At 39.8% G+C, this 27,175-nt stretch overlaps 1 protein-coding gene across 1 annotated transcript in view; it reads left to right on the top strand.

Annotated features, from left to right (window-relative positions):
* The first annotated feature begins 7,032 nt into the window (after nucleotides 1-7,032).
* The window catches only part of LOC149285212 (rho GTPase-activating protein 15-like), a 44,740-nt gene continuing 24,597 nt past the window's right edge, over nucleotides 7,033-27,175 (top strand). The window contains exons 1-6 of the mRNA XM_089495586.1: nucleotides 7,033-7,061; nucleotides 9,280-9,572; nucleotides 10,351-10,601; nucleotides 17,456-17,683; nucleotides 23,071-23,238; nucleotides 23,950-24,060. Coding sequence (XP_089351712.1) covers nucleotides 7,033-7,061; nucleotides 9,280-9,572; nucleotides 10,351-10,601; nucleotides 17,456-17,683; nucleotides 23,071-23,238; nucleotides 23,950-24,060 — 1,080 coding nt within the window. The remainder of the gene's footprint in view (nucleotides 7,062-9,279; nucleotides 9,573-10,350; nucleotides 10,602-17,455; nucleotides 17,684-23,070; nucleotides 23,239-23,949; nucleotides 24,061-27,175) is intronic.

The raw sequence follows: 27,175 nt of genomic DNA, 5'->3' as shown, positions 1-27,175 counted from the left end.
GCCGGCTAAAGGAATAAAATACAACCACCCGGCACCTAGACTTTCATTCACAGCTGATGCAACGCATAGAAAAGCAACACGCACGTGGACCGCAATGGATACTGGGACATGTAGTGTCAAGTGACTGCCCGACAACGCAAATGGCAGCTATGGAAGAACTACAATTCCCAGTGCGCAATACATACGTAAACGTGCTTTACGCATGTGGGTGTGCGCGCCTAGCGGAGCAGCTGTTGACTGGAGCAAGTGGTTTCCTGGGGAAGGGTTTTGCAATGCATTTGTGTGTCACCGGATTTGGAAAGACCATGACTACCGAGAATAATAATTTCAGGCGGGCTTTCCGAACATTCAGGGGCGTAACTAGAAACCACCGGACCTGAGGCGAAAATTCTCCCCGGCCCCCCACAGCTTCAACAGCTAGTCTGTGCCGTCATTGCCCCTTGCCCCCCCCCCTCCTTCTAACATAAAACACTTAAACACGCAAATTACACACATTTACTAATACTCACTAACATACGCTCCATCTCACCCCACTTACATATCCATGCTCACACAATTACATGTGTACTCACACACACAATTACACATCCATGCTTACATACATGCATCCATATACATACACACATCCTGCCCCTGCTTACCTTCATACACTGTGCAGGGAGCCTCGGTCCTGTCTCCCTGTGCCAGTTCGAAATAGTTTAGAAAGGGCCTTTCCACCTGGGTTGGTGCAGTCCAGGTCGGAAGGGCCATTTCTAAACCATTTGTAACTGGAACGAGGAGACAGGAAGCAGGGGTCGCGCCAGGCCCCCTACTACCCCTGTAGTTACGCCAGTGCTAACCATGTAAAATAGTCAGAGGTATGGAGAATAAACATGTTCATTACATACTCCACAATTGACATCATGTTTCAGGGGCCAAAGTGTCGCCGGAAACCTCAGAAAAGGTTCACAGAGGGCTACAGAGCTTTATTACTGTTGATGGGTCCAGTCCCGTGTCACCATATGAATTAAATGCATGGTTGTCTTTAATTGTCATGGGTCACAGGGCAGCCCTATGTTACTGACCCGAAACATATTTTTTGTTGGTGAGCAATACATGCTCGTGTAATCGTATTAAATCCAGTTTAATACGGCAGCTCACCCTAACGTATACTAAGCTAACGGGTTCACGGAATTCGATATTTGAATTTGACAGCAAAGCACACTATATACAGATGCGTTTATGTATAAATATATTTATGTATTTTATGTGCCACATATGTATTGTTTTTTACTAATGTTTACTAATACTACAATACTCATATCTTACTGATATCCTAATTGTACCTGTAGGCCTGCCCATCATCTACTACTGCTACTTGGCCAGGGACCTTGTGTCCTGATGTATTTTCAATTTTGCCAATTGTACCATGATCAAAATGTCTGTAGACTGGCACACACCCTGTTATTGTTGCTTAAACGCCCAAGCTGAAAGTGCCCATGGCATGAACCACTTAAGTCAAGGGGGATATGGAATCCATCCTCAGTTATACATGACATACCCTGCTGCCTCAAAAATGTAAAAAATACATACATATATATATATATTTTTTTTTTTTTTAAATAGGCACGATCAACAGCCAGCTACTCTGCCATCCAAATCCCAACTAATAAAAAATAAAATACCCCACGCCCACATTTTTTAAACATATATATTATATATATATATATATAAATCCAAAAAAGGGTTGAAGACTGTGGATTACAACTCTAATTACCCTCAGCCATGCTGATGATGAATGTGATGGGAGTTGTAATCTACAAAAGCGGGTGCACCAGAAAAGCAAAAGACTGGCATACAAGGGACCTACTGGCATGAGGGGGCAAGTAAAGCCCCCAGTAGCTCATATACACTTTGGCACACTTATTTTCACACACATATACACTATGAACAAAAGTATTGGGACACCTGACCATTACACCAACACGAACTTTCAAGAAATCACATTGTAAATACATAGACATTAATATGTAGTTGCCCCCCCCCCTTGCAGCTATAACAGCTTCCAGTCTTCTGGGAAGGCTTTGTACAAGATTTTTTTGTGTGCGTCGGTGGGAATTTTGCCCATTCATCCAGTAGAGCATTTGTGAGGTCAGGCACTGATGTTGGACGAGAAGATCTGTCTCGCAATCTCTGTTCCAGTTTATCCCAAAGTTTGTTCGATGGGGTTGAGATCAGGGCTGTGTAGGGCCAGTCAAGTTCTTCCACACCAAATTCATCCAACCATGTCTTTATGGACCATGCTTTGTGCTCTGAGGCACAGTCATGCTGGAATAGAAAAGGGTCTTCCCCAAACTGTTCCCACAAAGTTGGAAGCATAGCATTGTCCAAAATGTCTTGGAATGCTGAAGCATTAAGATTTCCCTTCACTGGAAGTAAGTGACCCAGCCTTTGAAAAACAGCTCTATACCATTATCCCCCCTCCACCAAACTTGGCGCAAAGCAGTCAGGCAGCTAATGTTCTCCTGGCATCAGCCAAACCCCGACTCGTCCACCAGAGAGTCAATCACGGAAGTGTGAAGCGTGGGGATTAGGCAGAAGGGACCTCTCAACTACTGTATGCATGATGACTGGAATGACCCTTTAAAGTTTTACCATTAAACTAAGACGCAGAATAGAAAACTAGCATCATATCTACAGGGTAATCTTTAGCAGTGATGTAAGGTGGAGCAGGGGGTCCTATACCCTTGAGTAATACGGTCCTCCTGCAGCAGCTCAGTCCATTTCCTTTGCATAATATTTAGGGGTCTGCCCATTCTTGTTCAGCATAATGTTACTTACTTTCTATTTATTCTTGTGTGTGTACATGCATACATTCTCTTCAGAAGAGAGAAGCAAATAATGATGATTCTTCCTTAGTAGAATTGGGGTAAAGGGAGAAGCACTGTGTCTGTGTGGTTATATTGTGGTTAATGCATCTGAGCTTGGCTACAATCCCATGATCAGCTGTCATTGTGCCAGTCAGAAGAACTCCCTGTACTTCAGAAATGTAAAACATTTAGTCTATGAATTCTTTATGGGAATAAAGGCACATAGCCTGTACAAGATCGAGTAGACTGTTTTTATATAAGAGATACATTATCTCTATTAATTCACAAACTATGTTCCAATTACCAAGTTTTGTGGATATTATTCTTGATGCTTCCGAGGTCATCGTCGTAAGGAAATTTTCATCACTACATGATACACTTGGTCTGTGGCAGCTGAGAGAAGTGATTTTAAGGATGCCAGCATTGGTATATAGTGGGTGTGGGGAAAGCTGAAAGTACAAGAAGAGAAGTGATGAGACAAGTGTTAAAAAGCAGGAAGTGTCGACGATAGTCAGTTAACAAACCTCTATCAGTCTCACACAGAGTACGTTCTTTCCCCTTGATGCTTGGTGGTGAGATCTGTCGTGAAAAAGACATCGCAGCGTATAAAAAAAAGAGACATTTATTCGGGTATCAGCAATGGAACACTGATCAACGTGCTGATCATTAACTTCCCTTCTTGAACTGTACTTGGTGAGTAAACATTCTACCCTTCAAAAGTTGGAGGTCTTTGGAGGAGACTTGAGGTTTTTGGGAGGTCTTCCTTTGCACGGAAGCTTATCTGAATACACTTGAGAATGTAAATATATTTTTCTACCGTTTCTTTTCACCCATCTTCATTTTCTTCTACTAATCACTGCTTGTTGGCTGTAAATTACATTATGACCTTTTGATGGCCTGAGGCGAAAGGTTGATATCCTGAATTTTACCAGTAGATCAGTAACAACGCAATTCTATTTTTACATCTTTAATTAATTAAAAGTATGATCTTTAAAAGCTTAAGCCATTTGTCAAATACACTTAAAATGTGTTTAATGAGACGAGTTACATTATCTGGAAAGGCAATACATTAACTCCTTTACAGTAAAACAAGACACATTCTTGTCAGTTTGTAACTTATTTCACAATTCCTTTTTAGATAGTTTCCCCATAACTATTACCTAAGTAGGACTGTAGAACATTGTTTTTTAATTAAATGAAACTAGACGGTGTTTCACAGTTCATTTTATTGCCCACTCAAACTGAATGATACTATTTAGACGACTGAGGTATAAACCACAAACGTACAAAATGTCCTTTTTTCATTGTGTTTTCTTATGCTAGAAGTGTAGCGTGTTTTATCGCTGCTTTAGATTTTATAGTCGATACACTATATGTGGCAGTGACATATCGAATTTTGTGGTTGTGATGGTTGATAGGCCCCGGGTTTTCCTTATATATATAGAGGCTGGGGGGGTAGGGGTTTATTTCCTGTGCCCTCTCGTGATCGTGTCTGTTAAAGTAGTGAGTAAAAGGACATGTTTAAGGGCAAATAATTTTGTGTTTATAAGAATTTTTAAGACAGCTCAAAAATTAGGTATGACATACATTTAGTTTGGTATAGTGTAATATGGAAAAGGGTGGATAGAGAACTAAATGGGTTCAAATAGGAGCTCTATAAGTCGCTTTACCAACTTGAAGGAAGAAGAACGTGTTGGAACGGTCTAAAACATCTGGTCATTTAAATCACTGTTCGCAAGGACCACATATTAAGAGGTTTTAGCATTCAAAATGGGGTGTGTTTGTAATGGGTGTATACAAATTGGTTATTTTTGTCCTTAAAATATGTTACCTGGGTATAAAAACTATGCTCAGCCATGATGTTTACAATTTGCAAAGGCAGCAAGTTACTTAGTGAGTGTGGACTCATTAAAAGCCATCGTGCAGAAGACATCTAGAGCGCTGGAGCAAAGAAACTATATGAGTAGTTCAACACAACATACAACAGTATGAGTACTGATCCATGTGCCGTAAGCCGCATGCTTTTGTGAAGAGGTGTAGAAAAAAGTCTCAGAAGGTATAAAATCATTTATGGCATCTAAATAAATAAACTTGGGTCCATTGGAAACTACCAATTATTTTAAGGTAATTCTCAAGAATGTTTGCACTTTTTGTTGGAAGTTCCTGTCGAGCTAATGCGAACATGTGGTTATAACTGACAGGATGTAGTTCTTGTGAGGAGGAGCATTGTAATTTTACAGAATATGAACATTCATTTGGTGTGGAACAGAGTTAACAATAGAAGTTTCTATGCAGACTTTACAATGCCTGTCTCTATTGAGTACATTTTCCATGAAGTATACACACGTAGAGGTCCAATGTTTTGGCCACAGCAGGAGGCTCCTCAAGAAGCCCTTTATTTTTAATGATATATTCTGAGTTGAGTAAAAGGGACCTGAGATTGACTTGCAGTCAATTTAAACAACTTAAAAGATACTAGTATTGAAGATATGGCACATGAAGTGTGCCACTTCCATAAACCAACAGATAGTCCTCCATATGCGCCTTTGTTTGTCTCTTTAAAATAAAGGGGTCTTGTAAGGCTTCTAAAGATCTCGCTCTCAAAAATAATAGTTTTTGATGCTCAGTGTAGAATAGTTGTCAAGATATATGTTTGCATCAGACCCACACTGACCATCTTGTGGCCGCTGGCCAATAGTTCCCCATAGTTACGCTATCTGCTGCTCTAGTAGACAAATTAGGTTTTGCAGTTAGCGGCTGCCAGCTGGATATGCGGAGTGGTACGCTGTATGGGTATAATAAAGGTAACATGCAGCCACTGGCTGTATATGCGTACATCACTTGGCGGCAACTGGCCTTAAAGTGCCCAAGCCATGAGTAACCCACCACAGATGCTGCTGATTACTGCTCCCCTGTGATATGTTCGGGTTGGAGTCCTTGAGCAATTTTATCTGTCTTATATCTTACCTAGAAAATGTTTAGGTAATTATTACCTATAATCACACAGTTTAAGGAACATTGTAAGTGTCAGCTACTCGTTTTGGGTGAAATCCTGACAATTAGGTCAATCATGGTTTCTCACAATGATGATTGTATTTACAAATCACTAAGATGTTTATGTTTACTATTATATGCACACGTATATATATATATATATATATATATATATATATATATATATATATATATACATATACATACATATATATAAATTATTTTTTAAAAAATGTGAAAGCCTCTGTGCTTTATTAGTACTTGGGTATATGTATTAATAGTTGGTAATAACCTAGTGACAAAAACTCCCTCTTGTCTCACTTCATAGTAATGGGAAGAACCTGGCACTTGTTGTTAGGGAACTACAATGTCTGGTTTCTTACTATATAAGTAGAGGAACACATTGAATCAATGGCTTTTCTGTATTAAGCCAACATCTGTTGTCTGGATGGGCTTCACCTAAATGTTGGGGTGAGGCTTCTGTACCTGGTGGGGAAGAAGGTTGGAGGAAATTTTAAACTAGGATATGTGTGGAGTAAAGATTTAATTAAAGAGGTAGCTAGTGTAGATGTATGTCATTGCTTAGCTTTAGGAGAAGGTAATGGCGGTATCAGCACAGATAGTTAAAGATAGTTAAAAGTTGCTTAACACAAAAACATATTCACTTGTGGTAGCCTGATATGTCTGCTAGCAAATAGATGAAGTTTGTTAAACACACTAAGCATTCAGATTCCAGGTTGCTGCTGAAATGACCAACATGTAGATACAACAAAGCAAAAGATCAGCGCATGCACAACAAATACGCACCTATCTGACGCATAAATAATGGGGATTCTATGGTCATATATTGCTTAGCCCACCACTGTGTCAAAGTACCCCAATTTGAATTAGTGAGACTGCACTGCATTTTATCCCACCAAGACCCTCATGCAATGTAAAGCCTTCTCTGGACACCATTAATGAGGCACCTGTATGGTAGGTGTTGTGCTTAATCCTAATTTATGATCAGAACCTCCAAATATGTACAAAATACAGAAAGAGAAGTACAGCATAAAAAGCATACATATTCAGATTCTGGAGTGCTGCTGAAAATGATGAACAGTATGACACTATTGGCATTGTGGAAACATGGTTGGATGATTCTCATATTACAAAATGAAAAAGTTGAACATTGGTCCAGGTATTAAACATGGGAGATTTGTATGGGCAGGCTAGATGGTTGGAATAGTTCTTATCTGCCGTCAAATCTATTTTCATTATCCAGACATTGACTGGAATACAGGAACAAGTAGTTCAGCAAAGGGAAGCACCAAATAGAAATGACTCCTGTCTGGATCTGGTGATAACTAACAATGTAGACCTTTCAAGTAAGGGAGCATTTGAGGAATATTAACCATAAAATGGTGACACTCCATATTCACAATTCACAAAATCAAACCAGGAGGGCTCCACAAAACAATAAACTTCAGGAAGATGAACTTGAACAGGCTAAGGTCACCATGGAGCTCATCACCAGGAATGAACTGTTCTCAGGAAGACACACAGAAGATAAGTGGAATATTTTCTAATTAACATTAATAAAATACACCTATAGGCATGTGCTCTTTGGTAACAGAAAAAAATGAATTATGTCATAGCATGTGGGTCTGTTCCCTATGGAGTGAGATTGCTGCACATTGGGATGGATTATGGAAATTTTATTTTTCCCCCTTTTTTGGACATTCATTGTTCACTATTTTGTTTGACCTAGAACATTGATGAACTAATTAATTGACCTTTGGACAATAAATGATTGATTGTTATTTTTTGGGACAGTATTTACTAATTGATGGGGTGGGACACCGATGCACCATTGGTTTTTGGACTTTTTGATATTGATGAATTCGTTTGAAGCAGTGATCTGATTTACTGAGGATTTTGTGTGTGTCATGTGTTTGTGTAATCCATTGATTAAAGGATTTTCAGGAGAATCAAAACACAGATGCTTTGGCTAGTCACAGTGATTGATTGCAATATACTGTAAATCTATAGTTGCATTTATCTTTGTTGGATTCACGTGGACTCTCTTCCTCCTATAGTTATATAATCTAACATCCAGCCAGCCAATTTTTGTTGTACTCCATGGTTCACTGTATCAGTGTTAATCAGTTAATAGAATGAACATTCCTTATAAATAGGATTTTAATTAAATGTTACTTCCTTGAAAGGAGATTTGGCCAGCTTGGAGGACTGGTCAGTCAAGTTTTAGATGAGATGCAACATTGACAATGTTATAGATTTTGGGAACTAGAAAAGAGGTGCCTTAGATATTGTCTTACATACTAGCACAATATAACCCAATCTGTGATGACCAGTTCATTTATAGGACTGTACAAAGAACAAAAGGTTATCCATTCAGAGTTGTACAACTGAATTTTCACAAAAATCTGCGAAAAGGGTTCTTTACAGTAAAAACGATAAAGATGTGAAATGCATTACCTACAGAGGTTTCAATTGATGCTTTTATATTTTATATATATATTTAGTTTAAAAAAAAAAAGAATATACAGCAATATAACAGGTTATTGCGACATTATTAGCTATATCCTGCTAATTCAGTGAGGACTCAGGTTGTTACTTTAGAATTAAAAGGGAGTTAAGGGGGAGTTGTTGCCTTCTTCTGGATCAACAGTGGGGATAATCTTGATGGTCTTTTTTCAAACTAAATTAAACTTGTGAACTTCTCAGTAAATGTCACAAACCTGGATGCATATGTCCACCATTGCCAAATTAATGACATGTTGCTAATGTGGTCGCAAAAAACATATCTTGGGGGCTTATTGTCCTTGGGATCAGAGGGCATGCTGAAAATTACAGGTCCAAATTGTGATTAAATACTATACCTGTGCTGCTGTTCAATTGCATAGTTACAAGGGAGATCTCTTATCTCCCCATCTGGGCCATTTATACCACAATGGACTGGGCCAAGCCAGCACAGCCTCCATAGCATGATGTACATCATAATACACGTCTTTAAGATGCGTAGGGCCGGAGTATGATGTTGTATCTCAGTGCTCAACAGTAAAGACAGCAGTCACGGTTAGTGGTGCTGCACTTGGTGCACTGGTACCTCCTCTTTATTAACCTTTAACTTTAAAGTGCTAAATACATCTGTGCAAAATAAATACAATATGCATAAATGTACACAATGGCTAAAAAATAAATATCTACCAAAGTCATGTATTTTTTTATAAAAAGGCTAATTAAAAAAAAAAATCAAATCATTACCAGATTGATTTAACAATCTAAACTATGGAATCTTCCAGCTAAAATTGAGGACGTTGCTATAAACATTTTCCAGATTCAAAAGAAAGGAAGTTTAGTTTCCATAATTGTTCAGTCTTGGAAGGTCATATGTATCAGATAATGTTAATTCCTCCCTTATTTTTTGTTCTAGGCTTCCTGAAATGTTCTCAGGGCTTTGGAAGCTTGATGGTCACAGCTGGAAAAGGTCTAGCCCGTCAGCCAAACCATTGATTCTTAATGTTCACAAAAGCTACACATTCCACGTTCCTAATGGGAATACCATCTCTTTGAAAGAAGGGGACATCCTTGTATTGCTAAGCAAAGATGACAATGAATGGTGGCAGGTCAGGAAAATAGGAGACACTGAAAGCACCACTCCTTTCAGTGTTCCCAATACATACATAAACGAGCTGATCTCCGGAAGAAATACAGGATGCAGAAAAGGTAAATATTAAACTCTTATTATATGGCATTCCACTATGGTTCATGGAAAAGATTATATTGCAGATACCAATTGCATGTACATATTAGGAGCACCATCAGGGGGTACAAGCTGATGGGGGTACAAGCCTGCTTGCCAGGCTGTGCCTGGCAAGCAGGGGGGGGCAACCTCCATGATATGTCAAAGCCCTTCTCATTTTCCCTTTCAGCCTGCCGCCTTGGGTCTGGGCCCTAAATGCCTGCTACATGGGACTTTTCTGAGCCTGTGCAGGCTTTGGTGTCTCCTTTCTGGGGATTGGGCCCTGGTGGCCCCATTGTGAGCCCAGGGCAAGGCAGTAGGAAGAGCATGGGAAAATATGGTGAGAGGAATATGGGGTGCCACTGCCTTGTCTTTAGGTTTGTATTGGACCCCAAGCTTTCCAATGACAGCCCTGTTACATAGCCTTGCCTACTAGTACTCACAATATGATTTCCAGCTTCTGTTGACTAAATCTACCATGATTCTCTGCAATTTCAAAGATCTGCTTAGGATCATGGAGTAGGACTTGGTCCAGGACAGTTCAGCAGTAGCTGGGAATGTAACCTTTGGGCACTATTGCTATAGACTCCTGGTACATAGTGCTGGTGGAAAGTACTTTAAACACCATTTGTACGTACCATTACAATAGCCAAGAACTATTGTAATTGATAAATAGTTAATTTATTGAACCTAATATTAAAGAGTATTTTGCTTCAACCAAATCTAATATATTATGTGTCAATAACCTTTTATTTTCTACAGGAACCAAACCATTACATAGATCCCAAGGTAACTTGTTGGTTTCACACTTGAACCCCTCTGTGATGGAGCATGAAAACTGTCATAATGTACATAATGAGGCTTCTCATCATGGTGAACCTAATATGCAGAGGGTAACCACACATTCTGCTAGCAAGCACAAGAAATCAGCAAGCTTTTCTCTGAGTTCTTCCTGGCATGGGCAGTTTCCAAAGAGTGAAAAGCAGAAGATTCATAAAAGTATATCTGAAAGGGTGAGTTACTAACAATTGCACTTATCTCTTTTGTTAAATTATGAAAAAGAATAATGATAGCGGGGAAGTTGGAAAGCAAATCAAAGTATTATTTTTCAGGGTCACATTTTTCCTTACAAAAATTTTAAATAGTACATTATGGAAAAGGAAAAAGTACTTTTCAAGATATTATATTATGTACTTGGGTACTGGAGATTCATAGCTTAGTTTTGTGCCTCTAAGACAGGGGATTACTGCCTTATCTCCATACATTCTACAGCCACTGTCTACCTTCACCTCCAAATATTGGCCTCTTAGGTCTATCTCTAGTGGAACTGCAGATATGTTGATAAAATATCATTAGACAACTATTCACTATCTTTATGAATAGTGATTTTGCATTTAGTTGGATCTTCCCAATATACAGGGTTTCACCTTCAAGGATATGCCAATTTACTAGTAATGCAATGTAAAAGAGTAGCATGAGGCTGCATGTATCAAGCAGCCAACCCCACACCAGTGATTATCTGGCTGCTGACCTAAAAGCTCATGTTTTTTTCCAGTTCCAGTATTATTCCAGTCCCGTCACCCTTCCCCAATGCTTCTCTTTTCGGTTTAATTACATGTTAGCATTCCTTAAGCTTGAGCGTTATCACATTGAACCAGTGCTGGCATGGGTTTAATAATTTTGTAATCTATACCCATATATATTTCTCTAAAGTTTTATCTACCTTGGTAGATAAGTGGAACCTCCTTCCAGAGGAAGTGGTACAGATTAAAACATGCAAGGCGTAGGTATAAAGCTGTTCTGAACCTGAGATGAGACCAATGACTGATTAAGGTCTTAAGATCATAAAAAAATGGGCAGACAAGATTTGCCAACTGGTTATTATCTGCCTACAAATTGTATGTTTTTGTGTCTCCAAGTAATGTTAACAAGCGAAACACCACTCATTCATTTATATGATCTCTGAAACAAATATGGCTTACTTTATCAATTCCTCAAAACAGAATGTGGCCATAACGGCACATTTAAAATCCCCCCAAACACAACATATGGAAACTGATACCCTATTGCCACATGTAAACTAAGAAAAATACCATCCTCCCCTGTTGCTATAAAATGCATCCAACCAAACTAATAATAAACTAAATACATAAAATAACTTCCCGGTGTAATGGGATTCCTCCCATATGATTCTGTGACTCATACCACTTCATATATGTACACAGTTGTGTTCTGCAATTCCTTTATACTGCACCATAAAGATTAATATTCCCCTTTATACTGCACCATCATCAAGCTGCACTGGGGGCTGACCCCCGACTACTACCCACTACTATCCTGAAAGCCCGGTCCAGTTCTTAGCTCATAGGCACAGAACTCTCTGCTTTGCCACGAGACCACTGGATCAAGAAGTCAGTGTTTGCATAGTAGCTGCGGCTCATGAATTTAATACATAGACCGATTGGTTCTTATCTGCCATCTAATTCACCCTATAAGTTTCCCAAGCTTCTCTGGCTATAGGTGGCATTGGTATCATCCCCTACTATGTTAGAATGTTTTAATCCATCTAAACCCATTTGCCTTCCCTTCAATCCACTTTAGCCAGACACAAGAACCAGTAGCGACAGTCCCTGTGCTTGCTGCCCTTTCACCAGGTTATAAAGACTTCCTTGTAAAGGTAATACTGCAGGGAACTTGTACTTGAGACTCATTATCATACTATTACATTACATTTCTCTATATACAGCGTCAGCAGATTCTGTAGCTATATGTATTGCTGGCATTACTCTGTTACTATATGACATGGTTGATGACCCCCCCCACCAATTAAAATCAGCACATACCTGTATACGTGATATCTTGTTAAATAAAATACAGTGTATCATGGGGATAATTGTGCAACATTGTACTAAACATAAGGCTTGAAGATGTCGCTTTAAAAGTCTTGCACAGTAAAGTTCCTCTTTTCTCAGAGGGGAACAGGATATAGAAAGGCTGTTGTAGACAAGTGGTGTTAAGGGAGTGAGGCACGGGTGAAAGCGGAGCTTGAAACATTTCGGTGAAAGAGCACCCATTCACCAATATCAAGGCACGTTCTTTGTACCGTAAAGGTAAATAGCTTCTTCTTGCCTACCATCCAACAGGGAGGGAGAGTAAGGGTGAACACTTAATTGTTGATTAACAATGCCCATTACATGTAAAGGATGGACTGTTGTGTACCATTAATGAGCTTAAGTGTGCCATCATTTGTAAATTAAACTAAGTCTACCAGCCAAGCACAATGCTCTAAGTTTGTGAATTTGAAGGTATTGATATCATATGTCTCTGCTGTTGCTTGGCTAAGACTAAGACTATGCGGATGGCTGAGGGTGATGCGGTTATAGTTCAGAATCAGGTGGAGCACTGCATGCTGCCCAACAATAGGCACTCTCTTATTAGTTGAAGTTGTGTAGAGTACGAGCCTCTGCACCATGGGTATACTTGGATACTTTTAGAAAATAGAGATTTTTTAGAGATTTACCCTCAACCCCCCAAAAAGTACCGTACATTTATTTTCTGGGATATTGGACTAGAAAACAAATCAATTGACATTTTTCAAATATTTGCCCACAAAATTATTGCAACAAGTGGATATTGTGTAACTCATTAACTGACCAAATTACATCAAAGAAGATTAACAAAACATTCTGCTGAAGTTTAACCATTTGGAATAGATTTCTTTGTTTGCAGGGGATACTATATCTAGAATATATTGTGGTCCCACAGCTGTTTTTCCCATCATTTAATGTGACGTCACATAAGTGATGGGTTATTCAATACATAAAATCTAAAAGTGTGACTCACAAAGTTTAAACGGTAGCTGAAGTTTCTGAGTCTCATGCAGAGATCTGTCTTCTTTATAACCGTTGGCGGGAGGGAGAATGAGACACTAGGGTTTGTTCACTTAAGCTTTAATTACACAGCTTCATTCTGCACTATGAAGGGTCAAATCAAGTTAGCCTCCTTTGCAAGAAGTATTTGGCTGTCCCTGTATTGCAGAATCAAGTCAGTAAGAGTTACACTCATGTCTGAATTATGCATTGTACAGACTACTTAATATTTTCTTGCAGGAGAAACCTGTGAGGATTTGCCCTGAATATTGCATAGTTCAGTCAGTGAGGTGACTTTATAGTGTATTTATGCAGGGGTGTCCAAGCTATTCTAGCAGCAAAAGGTCATTGGGGTTGGTCCTTCACAATAAGAAGTGAGGTTAGTGAATTGAGATGACAAGTAAAACTCCTATAAATGGTGCATTCTAAATGCTTTGGAAGATCAGGACATCAGCCAAACTGGGCCGCACCACTTACCTTTATGGCTGCCATCCACTATACCGCATGCATGGTGTAAAGTAAGTTTACAATGGAGACACAGTGGTCCATGACATATAGCGCTTGGTTACAAGGGAGATCTCTGAACTCCCTAACTGGCCCATGGAGAAGTGGTGTGCCAGGGAGCCTTGTCACCTAATGGGGTATTCTGCCCTCACTTATGTAGCAGAGGAATGGCTGCTTCTTGAAACTGTCACCTTAGGCCTAGTCAGGCTAAGAAAGTATACACCACCGTGTTACTGGCTCCTTGCTGATAGACACAATGCTTTCATGCAGAGTAATGGAATTGAAATAATCTGTCAATGTTTCTGTGTAAGCCATGACAACGCAAGAGGGATCGTTTGGTGTATGAGACAGCCTGCATGGTTTCATACACACTCTGATGAGTCTCTAAAAAAAGCATTTCTGTAGCTGATCCCACAAGGTATGGTCAGCAGACAGGATTTGTTAATTTTTGCAAAGAGAACATTATAAGTAGACTTGTGCATTTGTATTCGGGCGAACATGAAAACAAACACAAAGGGTGCGTTTTTGTTGTTCAGCCCGAATACCCAACATACGAACATGGTGGTGGCGGCAAAACATAGGTGAAGATGAGGAGACACACAACACGAAGAATCTTCGTCTTCGTCTACTAATCTCCCTGGTCGCTTCCCCATCTAGCCTACCTTATCTATGCAGCATCGCAGGGGTTAACAGAAGTGGAAATCCGTAGGTTTGACGTCGGGGGTTAAAGGGCCATGCGAACGACTCTATTGGTCGCCTGCAGGGGCCTCCTCTGGCATCAACCAATTGCTACTGCGTAGTCTGTACCGCGTTAACCCCGTATTAACCCCTTCTACAAAAAATAGCAAAAAACGAAGAAAAAAAAAAACAAACACGAAGAATGTACATAAATATTCCCCCGAACCGAACACAGGAACGGGCGAATATTCACGAAATACGAAGATTTTTTCCCCCCACGTAGACGAACACGAAAAGTTGCCCGGTGTCCAAGTAAGGACTGGGCCGTGAACGGACCTGGCTAAACTCCTCTCCCTTGCCTTAGAGAAAGATGAGAATGACCAGGAGACCCAGGGAAGCAGAGCTTTACCTGGCGACTCTGGGTCAATCTTGGAGAGCTCCCAGATATATACATAACAATACACCTTCTGAGTGTCCTGTTTTTTTATGGGACAGCGCTATTTTACGGCACTAACCTGCTATGCTGCCAAGCAACCATACTGTCCCATTTTTGGAGTTAGTGGGCATCATGGTGCTGTTTGTGGAATATTCTGAGCTGTGAAATAGAGATTTAAATTGTAGTGAAGCTGTGTGTCAGAATGTGACATCAAAATCTGGTGTTCCGTTCTATTACATGACCATGGTACGGCAGATACCCTGGCCATGCATCCTCCAACAAAGACATGGGTTGGATACCTGAAATGCTGAAAGATATGTAAAAATTCTTAATAAAGCCGTGCTCTCAGCCACCTATAACCAGACACCCCAAAGCCCCCTCTTCGCAATCTGAAAGGTTAGGAGGCTTAAGAGGCTTAAAACAATAATACCCCTTGAAAAAAATACATTATAGATGTTTTACAATGGAATGTGTCATAGGCTTTCTCTTTAAACTGTTGTAAAATGTAAATACTATCTCTAATATAGTCTGGAAAATGACCAGACAGTAGTCAAAGGGTTAGCTTCAGCTTGAAAACACACCTCAGGTACACGTGATAAGATCCTCCAATGACAGTAACGCATAGATAATTAATTTTTATTACATAGATAATGTCACTATGGCGTATATACTTTCACTTTATTATACTTTACTATTATAGTGACTGCTGGTTACAGCTTTCACTATTTAAATAAGACTTACCGAAGGAAGTTTCTTCTGGCTCTGCTTTCAAGAATACAACTACAATGTTCTCCCATAATTTCATCTATGTAAGTATAACCGCAACTATACAACTTGGAAGCTTTCAGAATCATACACAACAGGCTATAATAATGCTCACTGTTAACTGTTTATTAATCGTGACTCATACAAGGAAAATGCTTGCTACCTTTGCGTCACTGATAATTTTTCCTTCAGCCAGGGAACGTCTATCTAGGGGAACAGTGGGATATATTTTGTGCCACCAGGGTGGACTTGCCCCCCAAGCTGACAGTTACCAGCGTTCTCCTACTCTCAGTTCGCCTGTCAACGCTCTGCACATATGAACACACTCTGGCCATTGGCACAAGAACATGCTTTACTGGCATTATAGCCACAAGTTTTAGGCAAAGAAGCAGATGGTATATATATAGATAACTTAATTTATCACAAAAATTACTGATGTTCATTTCTATAGAAAAAAATAACCAGTGACGATCTTAATAATGCTATTGACTATGAGAAATATATTAAAAGCAAAAAGCAAAAAAAAATTAATTGTTTGTAACATACATTAAATTACCTAAACTGAGTGGTTCTAAATAATAATTATAATAAAGCATTTGGGGTGCCTAGGTAATCACAGATATAACTAATATTTTGAAGGATAACTTACAATTTCTGACTAGCTTTGTGTACAAGGTCCTATAGGCATGTAGGTTTGAATTTTGTGACTAGTGCATTTTCCAGTGAGTGATTCAATTTATATTGTGTGCACGTATGTATATATATATATATATATATATATATATATATATATATATATATATATACTCACTGGCCACTTTTTTAGGTACACCTGTTCAATTGCTTGTTAACACAAATAGCTCATCAGCCAATCACATGGCAGCAACTCAATGCATTTAGGCATGTAGACTTGGTCAAGACAACTTGCTTAAGTTCAAACCGAGCATCAGAATGGGGAAGAAAGAGGATTTAAGTGACGTAGCATGGTTGTTGGTGCCAGATGGGCTGGTCTGAGTATTTTAGAACATTTTGATCTAGTGGGACTTTCACGCACAACCATCTCTAGGGTTTACAGAGAACAGTCAAAAAAGAGAAAATATCCAGTGAGCGGCAGTTGTGTGGACGAAAATGCCTGGTTGACGTCAGAGGTCAGAGGAGAATGGGCAGATGACAGAAAGGCAACAGTAACTCAAATAACCACTCGTTACAACAAAGGTATGCAGAATACCATCTCTGAACGCACAGCAGGTCGAACCTTGAAGCAGATGGGCTACAGCCGCAGAAGACCACATCGGGTGCCACTCCTGTCAGCTAAGAACAGGAAACTGAGGCTACAATTCACACAGGCTCACCAAAATTGGACAATGGAAGACTGGAAGAACGTTGCCTAGTCTGCTGAGTCTCGATTCCAGTTGCGACATTTAGATGGCGGGGTCAGACATGAAACAACATGAAAGCATGGATCCATCCTGCCTTGTATCAATGGTGGTGTAATGGTGTGAGGAACATTTTCTTGGCACAATTTGGGCCCCTTATATATATATATATAATTTGGTATTGTAGAGTAAAATAGTAAAACTATGCTTATGTTATCTTTTTTTGCTTTTTGGGAAAGCTGAGTTTAGCTACTGCCATGCAGGAGACTCCAGTCTACAGTAACCTGGAGGAGATGAAAAAAGCGAAGGGTACTCCCCCCAGCCCGACCTGTAGCCCTGTCCAGATACTGGAGAACTGGGAATGTCATTTGGACCCAGTAACAGGCAGGCATTTCTTCGTTAACACAGAGACGAGAGAGAAAACCTGGAAGCCCCCCAGAAGATCTAAGGACAGGACATCTGTGCAGGTATATTTTGGCTACCTTTCTTTTTATTTATATTGTCCAATTGTTTTTTAAATGTCATCTCACGAGGTCACTGGCAATCTGCACTAGCAATCTGTGCCCTTTGAGAAACTTCATAATGCACAGCAAAGTAAAATTGGTGACTTCAAAAGCTTTGTTTTAACTCCCAAGTTTGCTTTCAGATGCAGTTGGTAAAAAAATAAATAAATAAATAAAACCGTGAGTGACATCAACAGTGACTATATGCATAGATCGCAATGCATCATCAGGGATGCTATAAAGTACCATGCCCATGGGCAAATGCACAGTGGGCCAGTGGCCAACAGCACCACACACCCGATCTGCAGATCCAGCGGCCTGTTGGGTACTGCACACTATGTTTTTATGCTCATATTCAGCCATTGGCCACACTTATGTCATCAGATGGCTGCTGGCATTAAAGTGGTCAGGGCCACCTCGTCATCGTCAGTCCAGCCCTGTACTAACCTGATTTAATATGACTCTTGCCCTACATAAATCAAATGTCCTTCTTGCATATCAAGGGGGACTGGGAAGGAGGGCAATCATCCCCTCGAGGGCTGTTGTCCCCTGTTTTATGCAGCACTTCTCCTATGTCTGGTTATTTATTGTGTTCTTATTGTGTGACCTCCTATACTACGCAGTCCTTTTTGGTACATGTATGTGGTTTCTCAATATGATTTGCTGTGTGAATAGGCGACTTAATTGAGTTCCCCTTGGTTTAAATTATGTCAGCATTCCCCTGTGGCGTCAGGTGTAATTTTTTAAGGTTACTACTAAATTAGTTTTGTTTATTGCTGGTTTGTCACAATGCAGAGTAGCTCGACAGGTTTCGCTACCAATGTTTTTCTGCCTTCAGTATATATCATTCTGTTTTGTGATAACATCTACACATAATACGTCACACAGGCTAAAGACATGCAATGGTTGTGAAATATGTGAAATGTATACGTGTTAAATGTGTGTGAAATAAATGGAGGGTATCAATACACTTTATTTTAGCTTCTGAGTTACAATCAACTCTGAGATTTAAATAATCTATATTGGTTTAGGAGCTGGATAAGCATCATTAAAAGTATATTTTTGTCCCAAATAATAATGCATATTAAAGTGTTTTCTGAGCAGTATTGAGTAAGTACTGATTAGCAAGAAACTGCAACTGCAGAACTGCAGTTTCCTGCCTTGTCCATTGTCAGTCGATCCTCGGCTTTGATTGGCTGTTTAAAGCAGCCAATCAGTGGCAGTAAGAGCTCCCACTTTAATAGGGGAGCTCGTTCTATGCATGCGCATGGTGGAGAGGGTCTCGTTAAACCCTCCCTGCAGATTAGACCTAAAGTAAATATATCACATGCCAGAAGATGAACATATCTCCTGCACAGAAAAAAAGCATGGGGTGGGGAAAGGGAACATCAGGAAAATTTTATATCATATGCATTTACGTGTAAATGATGGCTGGAGTGTCCCTTTAATGCAAGTTGGCCCCTATTTGCTTCTCTCATCTCCCTCTTTTTTTTAGAATCTCGGTAGGTTTGGTGGGTATAAGTGTATCAGCCCTACAAATCTCAATAATGGATATAGAAGCAGCAAAATAATATGTCACATAAAAAGCCATAGCCCTTATTTGACAAAAGAAACAATATTTTGAAAATGATGCAGAAGTGATTGTACTGATAAAAGTGTACAGGAGTGTAGCCCTAAAAGCCCAAGCGCAAATCAAGTGAGGGACTTCGGAGCTTAAAATGTTTTTGCACCATTTTGCACCATGTGACAATGGAGAAAATAAAGGAGCCCTGTTATACAGAACTAATACAACAGGAGTAAACTTCACAGATTACAAGTAATGAACTTTGGAATATACTGGTGCATTAAGTGTTAGGAAATGACATTGACAGTCTCTGATTTAGATTTGAAAGGGTTCTTAATCAGCAGATCAGCAGATGTAATCATAACCGCTACACTTTTTTATGGTCTGCTGGCATCAAAGCAGGAAATATATGTTGGAAAAAATCCAGCTTTTTAGCTGTGGGTTTCACCAGTTACCTAATCTTTGGCCTCTGTGACCATTTCAGTTCCAGCCCCCTTTTTAATAAATAAAACGGATTATATAATAACAATAATAATTAAGAAATTGCAACCTTGTAACCAACTCATTAAGCCGCAGGACGATAGGGGACCTGATTGTCCAAGAGGGTGATCTGCTCCCTAGTTTTGTAATTGGGGTCTGGACACCCCCTGGATTTGCCACCCTATGCTTTGGCCTAATTGACCTAGACCAGAATAGATCACTGGATAAGGTTAACTTGTCCTGGAAAAACATAGGTTTCCCTGTGTCAAAAAAAATAATGGTTCCCAACCACCAGTTCTCAAAGGGTTAAGTATGTAATGTAATACACAAACACCTGCTCAGTCCTACCCCGTCATTTCTCTGACACCTTAGTACTTCTTTCTGCATTCAGATGTTTGAAATGCTGCATTTCTAGTTATGCTGGGATAGTGTTGCAGCTAGAATTTAGTTCTTCCTTATACTGCTGCCTGGCTATGGAGCAAGGAGTATGTAGTAAGAGATCCCAACATAGTCAGGACGATTCTTCCTACTCAGATGTATTTTGCAACTCACAGCCTGGATTTGTAAGTCTTAAACCTTTTAATTTCTCTGTTTTTCTGTCCCTTACCATTGATTTATCTGAAATAATCACGGTTGAGATGTTATTCAGAGCATTTAATACTCTTGTCCACAAGCTAACACTTATTTTCTTCATTTGTATGACAACATTTGTGTCTTCGTCCTTAGATAAATGCAATCTAAAATGTTAAAGTCTCTATACTGGAAAAGTAGAATTGTAGGAATGGTAGCGGTTTCATCCAACAATACTTTAAATCTTTTTAACGTACCTCTTTGCTTTCAGGTGTACAGTATTTCATCTGTTTGCAAATACATTTTGATCAGTGCTATTTTGCAGGCACAATGCTTAGATGAAAAATAATCTTCATATAACTATACAATGTCATGGTTCAGTATACAGTGGCAAGAAAATTTAAATGAAACCTTTGGTATTACCTGTTTTTCTGGATTAATTGTTCATTAAATGTCCTCTAGTCTACATCTAAGTCAAAAGTATAAAACAATCACAATGCACTTATGCTAATAACTAGACTTGTGCATTCCTATTCGGGTGAACATGAAAACGAACACGAAAGGTGCGTTTTTGTTGTTCAGCCCAAATACCGAAGAAACGAACATGGCGGTGGCAAGACTAACACGAAGACACACAACACGAAGGATCTAATCTCCCTGGTCCCTTCCCCATCTAGTCTACCTTATCTATGCAGCATCCCAGGGGTTAACGGGAGCGGAAATCCCTAGGTTCGTGCGAGGAGTTAAAGATTTGTGCGAGCGACTCTAATGGTCGCCGACAGGTGCCTCCTCTGGCATCAACCAATTGGCTCAATGTTTTCCATATGGTAGACTCGTAAACAGAGATCTCAGGTCTTCTGAGATTTATTTTTTGTGAGGCATGGTTCACATCAGCAGATGCTTCTTGAGAATAGCAAGCTTAAAATGTTTGGGTGTTTTTTTAATGTCAAAGTAGCTGGAACACACATCTCCGGTCCTGTTTTCTTGATTGGACTCCAGGTTTGCTAACTAGGGGTTCACATACTTTTTCCAGTCCACACTGTGAATGTTTGAATGATATACTCAGTGTGGACAAGAACAATACAATAATTTGTGTGTTATTTGTTAAAACAGATTGTGTTATTATAAATTAGAAGAAGATCATATTTTAAGACACATTAAGACATCAATGCTGGTAATTCCAAAGGGTTCTTTTAATTTTCTTGCCACCGATTAAGGTAAAAAAAAAAATGTACTTAATTTGTTACTTAAACAATGTGAACACAGGGAGGAAACTACTTAATTTACTAAGCAGATTTTTAGTTCCCATTAGTGCCCATTACAGAAGAAGAACCTAACATTAGTAATAATATAGTCTGGTTGGGATACTTATTTAATAGTTTATCCATGCCAAATTGGTCAATCTAATGAACTACAAACTAATACTCATTTGGGGCTATTTATAAAGATAAGTTCGATAGCACTGTTTGGATGGTGGAAATAAATAAGAGCCGACTGGAATAGTCAAAGCAGTGAGAATATACTGTAGCATTGGTTGCTATGGCAGTAGCATTGGTTTTTCAAACTTTGGATTTATAGAGCTATTTTATAGAGCTTCTGAAATGTAGTCAGCAGGCCCGGACTGGCCATCGGGCACACCGGCCATTTTCCCGGTGGGCCGGGCGGCCCAGGGCCGGATTGATGTAGGGGCTGATGGAGCTGCAGCTCCAGGGCCCTACCTTTAAAATAGGCTCAGTCAGGACCGGACTGACTGGGCCTATGCGGCCGCATTAACGCAGCAACTGCGACCAGGTCCGCCACTCTAGGGGGCCGGGCAGCCCCCACCAGGGCCGGCCTTAGGGGTGCGCGGCCGCACAGGGCTTAAATTAAAACATCGGGGTTTGGTTTTTTTTGTTTACTTTATTTAACATCCTTCATTGTTTAACTTTATTTAACATGGAGGATGTTAAATAAAGTTTTAAAAAAACAACAAAAAACCCCCGATGTTTTAATTTAAGCCCTGTGCGGCCGCAGACCCCTAAGGCCGGCCCTGGTGGGGGCTGCCTGGCCCCCTAGATTGGAGGACCCGGTCGCAGTTGCTGCTTACTCCGGCAACAAGGTAAGTAGGGTAAGGGATGGGGGTTAGATAGAAAGGGGTAGAGGGGATAGATATTGAGTACATATTGAGAAATGGGGAAGGGGGTACATAGTGATAAGGGGCAGATAAGAAGGGGATGGGGAGAGGGGGTAGTGTGAATGCATACAAGAATGAATGAAAAAATGTGTGGATGAATTGTGTGAATGCGTATGAGAATGAATGAATTCATGTATGGATGAATTTCTTGAATGATTTGTGAGACTGAATTAATGAATGTGTGTTAATGATTTGTGTGAATGAGTGAGTAAGTGTTTGTGTCTACCATGAATGTTTAAGTGATTTGGGGAAAGGGAAAGATGGTACATGAAGGGTGGGCTTTAACAATAAATTAAAAATGGGCTGCTCAGTCTTAAATGCCCGGGCCTATTTTTTGTCCCAGTCCAGGCCTGGTAGTCAGGGATGTCAAGTGCATTGAATATAAAACTGTAACCTGATAACATGAGCTAACAGGAAACAAGGAACGAGGTAAATATAGCAAGTGCAAAGTTGCAAAGAACACAGGGGTTTGTGGTTACATGGTACGTCAAATATTATTGCTTAAGATCATACTCCTTTTTTTAAGAACAGACTGTACAGCTTCTTCATCTCGTTGTCTTTCAGATCTGTGATTCTTTGGAGGAGCAAACCCAATTTTCCCCAAGCAGCTCTTCATCTTCTAGTAGTTTATATGGCCCAAGCAGCGATGACCAGGTTCACGATCCAGATCCTCCAGTGCAGAGACTCAGCTATACCAAATCCATGATCTTGTCCAATTCTCGTGGACCCAGGGTAAATCTAAAAGTCATAGTGGTAGCATAAAAGTGTTATAGACTCTATATGATTGCTGATCCTTGCTCTGTCACGTACTACTTTGTAGTGTAGGGAGAGATCGTACATTATAGTGTGTAGGGAGAGGCGACACATTACGTCATGATGTGTAGGGAGAAGCATAAATAGTGTTTTAGCCCATATTTTTAATGAAGGGCACATATGCATGTGAACTATTAATATCCACACACATATGCAGATTTAACACACCACTCACGCAGCTAATGCACTATTTATTTTCTTCTTAATGTATTTTGCTATAACATATATGTATGTACCTATCTATCTGATATTTCGGACTCGGGACTTTTCCTAAAGCCCTCAAGTATTTATCCCTATTAGCCACCCTCTAGGAATACCCCGAAGCCCATAGCTACATACTGCCCCCGCCAAATCTTTATTTGACTGCACAAGGTAGTAGATGTCAGGGTGGACTCATATCTTGGTGGTCTACCAAGAGAGGTATTTGCCATTGTTAGCGCACATCTCTTCTCTCTTACTTCATTTTGCCAGTACATGTTAGTGAGATGTATGTAATTATTTAGTATTGTAATCCTCTCTTCCTCAAAAATCGGTTTTTTAAATGAAAGAATAGCATACTGTCCATATGACAGTTTTAGAAGGTTACCCGAAAGTAACCAATTTTCATTGGAAACTCTGAATTCTTTACAGGTAAACCATAGGCGGAACCTCTCTCACCATCAATTTGAAAGTTATGGTAATCCAAGCCCCATCACAGATGTCCCTCATATTCCCGTGGTCACAGTACTGGATGTGCCATATGTAAGCCTGATTTCAAAAATATCTGCTAGCCTACCAAGTGTCCCTCGAGCTACAAAAATCAGTATTTTGCCTGTATCAAGTTACATATTAATATTAACATATTTTTCTCACAGAAACCACCGCTTCTCAGGGAAAATTGTGACTGGTTACATAGTCCTTTCTTGCTGCCAACACAGCTGTAGTGGTTTGTGTCATTTTCAAAACCCGAGATACAAAAAGTTTTATTGGCATGATTTATAGTGCAGGACCACACTATTATATAGGCAAACTATGGCTTGCTTAGCCTAGAAGAGCCTGGGGAGTTGATCTGTGGCTAGTGAACAGGGTGCACTGTGCTCAGGCACCACTAGATGGCCCCATGTCAGGGCTGGTTGGCGAGACCAGCGACCTCCCGCCAACCAACCCCATAATGGAAGAGCATGAGGGAGACTGTACCTCTGCTGGCTCAGACATCTATAGTATATCTCTGTAATGATGCATGCCACCCACAGACACTGAGCTCTGTTATATCCCGGCTTGTTTGCCATTACAGAGACAGATTCTAGATGTGTAATCACTTCCCAACATTTTATTTTATGGTCTGTGGTTAGGGGTATGGATGGCGGTGGCAGGCAAGACATATTTTAAGTACCGTTGTAAATCAAGTGTTAGTTATGAAGTTAAGTAAAGCATTTAGAAGTTTATTTATTTCCATAATTTAAAAATGTAACACTGCTTTTTCCATCCACATTAAAGTGATTACAGAACACTGTGCTATATTCTTTCTCACCAAACATTCTAAACATCTAGAAAAGTGGGACACCAGGGGCGGACTGAGTAATGAAGTAATGATGCAGACATTATTTAAATATATTAAACATATATTGATTGGTTATATCACAGCACACCAACTGATATAGACTATCAATTCTACACTGCCACCTTCAATTTATGAACAGGTTATAGAGCATACAAGCTTAGCCACGACTGTATATATATAAACCAAAGTGTCACAGGCTCATGAGTAGTAATGTTTTAGCTACAACGTGGAAATCTCTTTCCTTTTATTTGTACAGCACTCTCAAATTTTCATAAAACAACATATATTTTCTCATTTAGTACTTTAATCCTACATTTCTGTGTTTAATAATATAGTTATTATTCTGCGAAGCCTTGTAGCGATCGGTACAGTTATTGGATCTGTTTGACTGAAGGTCTTTAACCCCTTGATGACAATTGCCGGTCCGGGCACGTCACGGAAATTCAAGTCGATAACGACAAATGACGTGCCAGGACCGGCACGTCATTAAACGGGTGCAGAAAGCGATCTATTTTCGCTTTCTGCACCGAAACGGCGTTGCTGTAATGCCTCGACCTCAAGGCATTCAGCAACGCCATTATCGGCACAAAGGGGCCATCTCTGGCCCCTCCCCGGGGGCGTCAACACCCGCCATACTTTGTATGGCGGCGGACGCCCGTTTTAAAAGCGTTTAGGAGGCGATCAACGATCACCTCCTAAACTTAAATGGTGTCGCTGGAATGCCTCGATCAGGAGGCATCCAGCGACACCAAACACTTACCTGGGGATGGACTGTGACCGCTCCGGAGAGCGGTCACAGCCGCAGCTGCCGGTGATCTTCGCCATCAGCAAGATGGCGGCGGCCCGGGAAAAAAAATAATAAAGATGAAAAGGTTCGCTAGACGGTCTCCTGACCCTCTAGAGAACTCTGGCTCCACTTGCAGGTTGAATATAGGTACTGCATTCAACCATGCAAGTCAATGGAGCTCAGCTTTCTAATCACAGTGTGATTAGAAAAAATAAATTAAAAATAAAATAAAATTAATAATTAGAAAAAAAATAGTAAAAAACCAGTAAAATGTAAAAATAATTTCCCACTGATGTCACTATCAGGGGAACCTTCAAGTTGAAAAAAAATGTTAAAAAAATAAAAAAAAAAGGCAAAAAAAAATAAAAATATAAAAAATATATTTTTGTGAGCAAGTCCTAAAATTAGCATATTAGCTTAAAACAATTCTCGCATGGAAAGAGTTAAAATACTGGCATATTAAATGCCCATGGGGTGTCCACTTTTAAAAAATGTATGATTTGATGGGGTAAATTGAATTGGCCGGGTTCAACAAGGTCCCAATTAACACGGGGGGAAGGATGGCCACACATCTAATTTCCAATTAGAAAAATGCACACGTACCAAATGTGGCCTTTTAGTTCCCCCCAAAAATGACAAACCCATGCATGTGGGGTATCACTGTACTCAGGAGATGTTGCTGAACACATATTGGGTTGTCGTGTGACAGCGGCATATACCAGGAGCTGTAAATTCATACATAAAGTAGGTGTGTGTGGGAAAAATACACACACAAAAATACTACTGCAAACTTTGAAAAAATGCTGGTGGTAAAATGTGTGCATGCAAAGAGTTAAAATACCAGCATTTAAAATACCCTGGGGTGTCTAGTTTTCAAAAATGTATGGTTTTGTTGGGCACACTGAAATGGCCCGGCTCAAAGATGTACCAAATAGGGCATGGGCAGTGGATCCCCAAATGCCAAAGTTCAACATTGAAAAATGCGCATGTCCCAAATGTGGCCCTTTTGCCCCCAAACAGCCAGGCAAAATCATTCATGTGAGGTATCGCTGTACTCAGGAGATGTTGCTGAACACATATTGTGTGATAGTGACATATACCAGAACCTGTTTATTCATACCTAAAGTAAAATGTGTGTGAAAAAACAAATGCAAAAAAATTACTACCATAAAGTTTGACAAAGGCTGATGGTAGAATAAGTGCTTGGAAAGGGTTAAAATACCAGCATTTGGAATACCCTGGGCTGTCTAGTTTTCAAAAATATATGATTTGATGGGGTAAATTGCATTGGCCGGCTTCAAAGATACCCGAAATGGCACATGGAGGGAAGAATTACCAGATTTGGAAAAAATGGCTTTGAAATAGCAAAACGCTACCTGTACTTATTGCTCCATAACGTGCAGAAAAAAGCAAAAAAACATAAAAACCTTGGGTATTTCTAAACTCAGGACAAATAGTAGAATCTATTTAGCAGGTTTTTTCATTACCTTTTATAGATGAGTAAAAGATTTTTCAACTAAAAGTTAGAA

The sequence above is a fragment of the Sceloporus occidentalis genome, unplaced genomic scaffold (genome assembly GCF_023333645.1).
Source record: "Sceloporus occidentalis isolate IW3139 unplaced genomic scaffold, rSceOcc1.0.p SCAF_82, whole genome shotgun sequence".
NCBI classification, from domain to species: Eukaryota; Metazoa; Chordata; class Lepidosauria; order Squamata; family Phrynosomatidae; genus Sceloporus; species Sceloporus occidentalis.
The sequence above is the reverse complement of the archived record's forward strand: the minus strand, read 5'-3'. Positions and strand labels throughout refer to the sequence as shown.